The sequence below is a fragment of the Aphanomyces invadans genome (genome assembly GCF_000520115.1).
Source record: "Aphanomyces invadans strain NJM9701 unplaced genomic scaffold supercont1.5, whole genome shotgun sequence".
Classification (NCBI taxonomy): domain Eukaryota; phylum Oomycota; class Saprolegniomycetes; order Saprolegniales; family Verrucalvaceae; genus Aphanomyces; species Aphanomyces invadans.
In genome coordinates this window covers 2,290,841-2,298,313 of record NW_008580150.1, presented here as the reverse complement: position 1 = coordinate 2,298,313, position 7,473 = coordinate 2,290,841, and the positions used below count along the sequence as shown (strand labels likewise).

Here is a 7,473-nt window from a genome sequence, read left to right as displayed (position 1 = left end):
AAAAGAAAGCCGACAAACGCGGCAACAATGCTTTTGTCCGTGCCGTCGGGCGAGCTGCTGGCAACGGCGCCGCGCACATGGAAGTCGGTCGCGACAGAGCTCGGCAAGCCCAAGCTGTCGCCGCGTTTGCTGAAGCTGGGGCGAAGCGTGCTCGGGATTTGGCGCGCGGGGCTCGAGATGGGGCGAACAACTTGATCGGGAGAGGCTAGCCAAGGCGACTCAGCGCCGTAAAGTAACAACTCGTCCAAATCAACCCCTTTTGCAATGAAAGAGACCTCGATGACGTTGTGGGAACTGCACTGCGCACGACCGCTACATTGCCATCAATACACGAACGATGTAGCGCGTGAGATCGTCCAGAGCGTCAAACGAGCGATCGCTACAGCTGCAATGGGTCGGACATGGCCAAGGAATGAGAGCCCAGCCCCCTCACATGGAAGGGCTCACCGACGCACGGCCAGCACGCAATGCAGCGCATTCGAACGCCTCATCTACTCGCGGACGCAGTCCACAGAGCATGTGCATCCAACTTTCAGAAAAAGCTCAGCTGTCTACACCAAGACCTCGGATGTGTCTGTCTGGCTGCGAAGAGTTTGGTCTGGACACCCACCTCGGGAGTGTAAAAACATCAAGTCTTTTGGCCCGTGAATTGACTAGTTACTCGCCCATGCGAGCAGCTTCGTTGCCCCACAAGAGGGGGTACCCCGCTTGCTCGAGCCGCGCCTTCAGCTCCATGCCGTGCTCGTAGCTCGACGTTTCAACGACGCACTTGACTTGGACCATCGACACGCTCGAGTGCAGCCACGCGCGCTCGTGGTAAATGTCCTTGACGCTCACGCCGACTTCGCTCAACATGTTGGCCAGGCCAGCGACTCCGCCCGGTCGGTCCGGCACCGTCGCCACGAATCGCACGAGACGTCCGTCCGCCGCCATCCCGCGCTCGATCACGCGGCCCAGCACACTCGTGTCGATGTTCCCGCCGCACAATGGCATCACAATGCGCTTGCCCTACAAGGACGCACCCGCGTTCTCGTAAGTATCCGCCCACATCACGATGAAGGAGATCTACATGCTACCTCCCCTTGCATTTGCAACCGCCACATCGGCAACAAGCGCTATCCAGGATGCAAGGGTACAAATATTCTCGTTGTGTTCATAAAGCTCATCCATGTTGCTCCGAGATATCGACGCGCACGACTGCTTTGACCCATTCAACGATCCCATTCTACATGAAGTGTGCTGGGGTGCGCTGGACAAATACGATTGGCTGACGTGTCGTCGGGTTGTGGGTCTGCCACGTCATGCAGAGTCATCCTGAGTGGGCGGCGAGGTTGCCGTGGCGGTGCAGGATCCATGCGGGCAAGCCGCCTCCCTCCCCCAACATCTCCTTTGAGCACTCCTCGAACGGGGGCTGCGCCTGATGCACTCCAAGCACGATTCATGAATGTATGTCCTGTTCGAACCAACATGGAGAGTGATTGTCCCCTTGCCCTTCGAAAAACGAACAGAGTCGGCGAGCCGGTCGCCACAACGCAACTTCCGTCCATGTTGGCGTACCGCACGCAAGATGTCCTGCATCCATGTGCAGGTTTGCTGTCGACGTATGAGCCATCGTCTCTACAAGAGGATGCGCCTGGACGCGACGCCATGGAGGAGGACGGTCTTCCCCATGGCGAGCTGGTCGTGGTCGACATGGAGCCATCGCCCAAACCAGTGACGTGTGCAATTTGCTTGGATCTCATCGCAGCTCCGTCAACCCGCCGTCCTGCGGACGCTGCTGGAGAGCATGTCCCAACGCAGCCAAGCAGCTTTACTCTGTCGTGCAGCCACGAGTTTTGCTTCGGTGGGGGCACAGTTGGGGGCTCCCATGACAACACTGTAACGTGATCCATAGACTGCATCAAGACGTACGTCGCGAAGAAAGTCGACGATCGCCAAGTTGAGGCAGGTACGTCCCTCCTCCATCTCTTCAACACAGCCGCCGACGATGTGGGTTTGCTAGATCAACTGACTTGTCCGATCGTGGAATGCCAGACCCCTCTCACGGTCGAGAGCATTCTCCACGTCACAACTGAAGCAACATTTCTCAAGTACATGCGATTTGTGCAACTGAATCAGGTCTTGTGTGGCCATCATCGGATTCGACTCACATGGCTGTCGTGGCATGCTAGTTTGAACGCATGCCGCACGGGCGGTGGTGTCCCAGGCCAAATTGCAACGCCATGATCGATTGCGATCCAACTCTGCCGACCTTTCAATGCACGACTTGTCACACAAAAGGATGCTTCAAGTGCGGCAGTGTCAGCCATCCATTTCGCACGTGCCACCAAGTACGTCCACGCCCGTCCAGATATTCCTCACGATGGGCATCGTGTAGGCGATGGACGCGCACTATCGAGCATGGGAGGCGCGCCAACGAGCCACGAGCAACTACGTCCAGCCGTGTCCTGGCTGTGGAGTTCGGATCTGGAAGAACGACGGGTGCAACCACATGACGTGTACAAAGTGTCGCCACGAGTGGTGCTGGATTTGTCGGTGGAGTTGGTCAAGTCACAGCAGGAAGGTCTGTCAAGCTGTGGCATTGCTGGATTCGCCTTATTGGGGAACGGTGTGGCCCGTGCGATTTCTGACCAAAACGATTGCAGCGCCAGTCGTCGTGGCTGGGGGCGCCGTCGCGGGTGCCGTCCTCATCGCAGGATGTGTCTTGATCGGGGTCCCGCGCTTGCTGTACGAGGGACTCAAGCGCACAGTCCGCCAACTCAAATCGCGGCTTCGTCACCGCGACCGCACGAACAGGGCGGCCATTGCCTTGTCGACGTTTTCGCAGCAACTCCAACACGGCGTACACGTGTACATCTATCAAGATGACACCGAAGCCGCCGTCGACACGAATGGATGGCTGCGGGACCTCACGACGAGTGGCAGGTGGCGCCAGGGGAATGACCAGTACGTGCAGTACGTGCAACCAGCGAGCGCCACGACTCCGTTTGTGTCGTACTTGAGCAACAACTTGACCCTGCTCCCGACTCTCGAACACACGCCGAATGCCATGACACTCCTCGTGTTGCACCGCACGATGGAGCTGCCATCCCAAGCGATCCTGCGCTCCTTACTTCGTCCTGACGTGGTACACGATCGATCGAACACAAAAATCGGGCGGCGGTCGTCATGGTTTGTGTGCACATAGGCCAAGGTCGTTTTGGTCCTCGATGCGCCGCCAGAGGAGATCGAAGCGACGGTCGACGTCGCTCAAGTCGTGGCGACTTTGACGGAATTGCATCGCGACCCGTTGGTCCTGACCGTCCCAAACCAACACCCCACCGGTGCCTTCGACGCGACGTACCTGTCGGCCATCTACGCGGCGCTCTACCGCCTCCACGCGGAAACCTGGTAACGTCCAACTAGTAATCGAGCGAGTACGTGTTCCATGGTGCTTTCGATTGGACTTGCTTGTCACCTGCCTACGCCGCGCTCCATCGATGGCACGACACGCAGTCGCGAATTCGTCTGCACCTGCGTCGTGTCGTTCAAAGGGGATCGAGGCATTTCATCACGATAAACGGCGCGCCCCGAGGGCCCTTGGACATGCAAACCTATGCCATGAACTCCAACAATTCCTCGCCAATGCAGCAAAACAACTCATCTACGCGAAGGGAGCCACCCTACGGTCCCGCTCCTGGGTGACGATGCTTGCAAGTGCCAATGCGCTCACGTGGGTGTTTCGCCTCCGATGTAAGGAATTCATCTTACAACAATTTCCTGCTCTCAACGCCAACGCGGCAGTCGCAAGATGGCATGCGGTGGACAGAGGGCCGACGCAACGGCCATCGGAGCGCTCCCGAGGAAACGTTGCGATGACAATGGGCCATGGAGAAATGGCCAATCAGATCGCTTCGTGGACTCAAGACGTGTTGGGATTGGTTCATTTCAAACGTGGGTTGAATGCAGCACCAGGACACGACGGCGTTTGGTCTGGCGGCAGTGCCTCCCAGTAGCGATCCCCACCGACTCCTGAGCTATGTGCTCAGCATCATGCCTCAGTACACGTCCATGGAACTGAGTTCCACGCACTTTCGTCTGTACAACCAACACTTGCGCCGGGAACTGGACCAAGTCCGCCAATCGCTCGAGTTCATGCAAGAACGCGCGCACGACGAAGAGGAGAAGCGGATGTTTGTGGAAAAGTACGCAAGCGAAGTCGTCAAGGAACGCAACGAGTTGCTCCACCACAAAGGCAAGAAGACACATAAGCTGTGGCACAACTGCTGTCGAAAGCACGCGTCGTACGACTTGGACGTGACGCCGTCCATCACGTCGCTCCGCGGCGAGAAGCTCACGGAAATGACCCTCCAGCTTAAACAGAATGTGCAAGCGCTGCACGAAAAGGATCGTCTACTTCAAACAGCCCAGCATGTGGCCCACACCAAGCAGATCGAGCTCGATGCGCACATGTCTAGCTGTCGGAAGGAGCGGTACGAGATCGCATCGTCGTGGCGACGCGCACTGACCAGACATGCTTGCCTGTCAGGGACCATTTACATGAGTATATTGCTCAGATCTCAGGCCTGCATACCGCCCAAGAGCGGCAGCTGTACGAGGCGCAGAGCCAACTGGCGGTCGAAGTACAAGCCAACGAGAAGAGCCATCGGGAGATAGACGACCTGCACCAGCGGCTGGACGAGCTCGAAGCACTCGTGGAGAACCAGCGCAATGAGCTCGCGGAAAAAGACTGCCAAGTGGACCAGTTGAAGCAGTTGGTCAAGGTAGCTTCCGTAGTCTATTCGAATGGACATGCCAAATCTAACGATCGGGTGACGTTCAGAATGCGGCGGCGGTGGAGCGCCAGCTACAAGAGGAGTGCCGACGTCTAGCACAGCCCGGCCGCGATGCGGAAATTGAGGCATTGCAGAGTCAAGTCGAAGCGTTGCAAACAGCCGACGTGCAGCAGCTCACGCGCAAGTATACCAAGCACATTCAGTTGCTTCAAGATCAGCTGGACAAACAAAGCCGCACAATTGATCGGCTGGAGCAAGAACTCCATCATTTCCGCCCCATGACGCTGGACGACATGACCGACTCACACAACGCCCCATCGCTCGCGTCTTCGTGGCACGACAGCTTCGGGACGATGTCGCGAAGGTCTTCCATCGCCGCTGACTTGCCGCCGGATCCATCTGTCTTGTTGCACGAATCGCATGAACCGAGTCGCTCTAGCAGCACTCCAAACGACAGCGAATGCTTTCATCCCACGACCGACTCGAGCGATGACGGTCGGATCGATCGAGATGGCATTTTGAAGCAGCTGCAGCTCCTGGTAGAAGAGTCGGACCGCCGACGGAAAGCCGAAGAAGCACAAGCTCGACTGGACCAAGACGTCCTCGGACATGTGCGGCGGCGGGTCCAAGCATTCACCGCGCCGTCATGACTCCATTTCTAGACCGCTTCAGTTCACCCTGGAATAAACGAACGGTGCAAACGCATTCACGATGGAAGCGCACGGACACAATCCAAACGCGATGCCGGGCCGCGGGTCGACATTATTCGGCGTAAGGCCGGGTAGCAGGCTTGGATATACCAGGGGCTGGGAGCTCTTGGTGGGGGCGGTCTATGGTACCCATTCGTCATAATTGGCGGTCCATCAAGTCGGGCCATGTGCAATGCCACCGGTAGATGGCGAGCCCATGAGGTAGGGATGAATCGAAGCAAGTGGCAGGTGGTTCCAAGCGCCAATTGCTGGCCCCAAGTGCACGGAGTCATCCATTGCGTCGACTGTCTTACTTGATGGTGGACCATGCTCCGAGTATGACCATCGAGGATGTGCATGCACGCCCTAGGGGGAGTCCTGTAGCAGAGCGCGTCCGACGTGTTTTCGCAATGATGCCGTTCCCCTTGGTTCAGTTTTCAATTCCCCTCGGCATGCCATCCATGTCGCTGTTTGTAGGACTGGTCTATGCCACGTTGTCGACATACAGCTTGGGGGATGCTACCAACTGAACCAGGTGGAGCACCACGCCGAACATCGCTGCCCTCCACATCACTGCCGACCGCATCCTGTGGTCGTTTATGCTATTCCACTTTGTCGACACGGGGACGTGGAAGTGTTTTACAAAATGCCTTCACCCAACGAAACCCTTGCCTCGGGGGCGCGCTCTCGGGCCGTTTGGTGGGGTCGCACTGGCTGCTTTCGGTAGTCCATCGAGGCTTCATCGTCAAGGCCAGCGTCGGGTCGTTTGTGATACCCTGGCCACCGTGGTCCTGGGGGTTGAGTCGCTCGACTGTGGCAATGGCTTGGCCATGACGACCTTCCATGGATGACGTTTGTGCTGGCGCTCACAGTTTGGCCTCACGGCCACATGAAGCCCCCGTCGACAAGCAAAGCAGAGGGGTACACATGGGCATGGGAGACGACTTCCTCGTAATGGGAAGGTGGCTGTCGTCGCCTTTCTGGTTTGCGTCGGCCGCGCCCCTCAATACGATCTTGGACAGTGTTGGCTTCATCGTGCCAACCGGAACATTTTTCTCAACGATGTGTTTTCCCACCCAAGAGTCGCTGTCGAAAGCAACTTTTGTTTGAATGACACTTGCAGCCTTCTCCGTCGCGAGTTTGACCAAACTGGCGATGGCGGTGGTGGGCTCCATATCGGACTGTGTGCTCGTGCCATCAACCACGTTGGATACAGCGGCAAAAGCGTTGAAAAGGGCGCCGCCTGGTACGAGCTGCCCACACCACGCGTTGTCTTGGTGCACTAACTTGATAGAATAACCACCAGGTCCTTTCGTTCGTTGGTCACTTTGAACTACATCACAAACTGGCGCGAACTGACTAGGCGAGCTCGAGCACCGCTACCTACGAAGGGCCGCAAGCATGAGGTTGCCCGTCGAGGTATCGATAGACGGGCCGCTCAGGTATACACAATTGAGCCCTGGAACGGAAGTTGTTCTAAATGCTTTTAAGGGTTGAGATCAACGCGGTTGCATGCATGAAGCGGAGTCTTGAGCATGTAATCGCAGCAATAGTCCATTTGGACGTGCCGGCTGGGCGATGCCTGGCACATGTCGATTCTCCTCGAAACGAGCAGTCTGGCTTACCTTGCCTGGCCAGGGCATGGTTGCCCGCAACATCGATACAAACGTTGTGCGTTTGGAGTTGGTGAGCATGTCTGGTCGGACGCTGTGGTCGTTCAAGCTGCGTACACCGAGTGTGTAGTTCGGTAATGAAGAACGTTCCAGCAAAGTTTGGCCGCGAATCGAGCAGATACTGTAAGCAGTTAAATATGGCATGGCACACCTCCTCTCTTGTGGTCTCCCTCGTTGTTGTTGCCAGTCGACCCCATACCAACGCATCGCATCATGCTGCCATCGAAGTGAAGCAGTGTAGCATACAGTGCGCGCCACATGGATAGGACACCCCTGTTTTTTTGGTCAAGCTGTCGATAAATTGCCCTTTGGATGAAACAAAATATACCGAAGCAA

General features: G+C 57.0%; 3 protein-coding genes across 3 annotated transcripts; 2 read left to right on the top strand and 1 right to left on the bottom strand.

The window, feature by feature from the left end:
* Positions 1–571: 571 nt before the first annotated feature.
* H310_03697 (hypothetical protein) lies at positions 572–1,139 on the bottom strand. Its single transcript, XM_008867659.1, has 2 exons — positions 1,077–1,139; positions 572–1,008 (listed from the first exon to the last, which is right to left on the bottom strand). Exons 1-2 carry the CDS (start codon positions 1,101–1,103, stop codon positions 658–660), a joined length of 378 nt encoding a protein of 125 aa, XP_008865881.1. The 5' UTR covers positions 1,104–1,139; the 3' UTR covers positions 572–657.
* Positions 1,140–1,647: 508 nt separating this feature from the next.
* H310_03696 (hypothetical protein) lies at positions 1,648–3,430 on the top strand (the record flags this gene model as incomplete). Its single annotated transcript, XM_008867658.1, has 6 exons — positions 1,648–1,843; positions 1,895–1,948; positions 2,003–2,118; positions 2,172–2,330; positions 2,378–3,127; positions 3,188–3,430. The coding sequence occupies 6 exons, from the start codon at positions 1,648–1,650 to the stop codon at positions 3,392–3,394; spliced, it is 1,482 nt and encodes a 493-aa protein (XP_008865880.1). The 3' UTR covers positions 3,395–3,430.
* A 434-nt stretch (positions 3,431–3,864) lies between these two features.
* Positions 3,865–5,480, top strand: H310_03695 (hypothetical protein). The gene is made up of 3 exons (XM_008867657.1): positions 3,865–4,472; positions 4,529–4,763; positions 4,823–5,480. The coding sequence occupies exons 1-3, from the start codon at positions 3,943–3,945 to the stop codon at positions 5,423–5,425; spliced, it is 1,368 nt and encodes a 455-aa protein (XP_008865879.1). The 5' UTR covers positions 3,865–3,942; the 3' UTR covers positions 5,426–5,480.
* Positions 5,481–7,473: the final 1,993 nt, after the last annotated feature.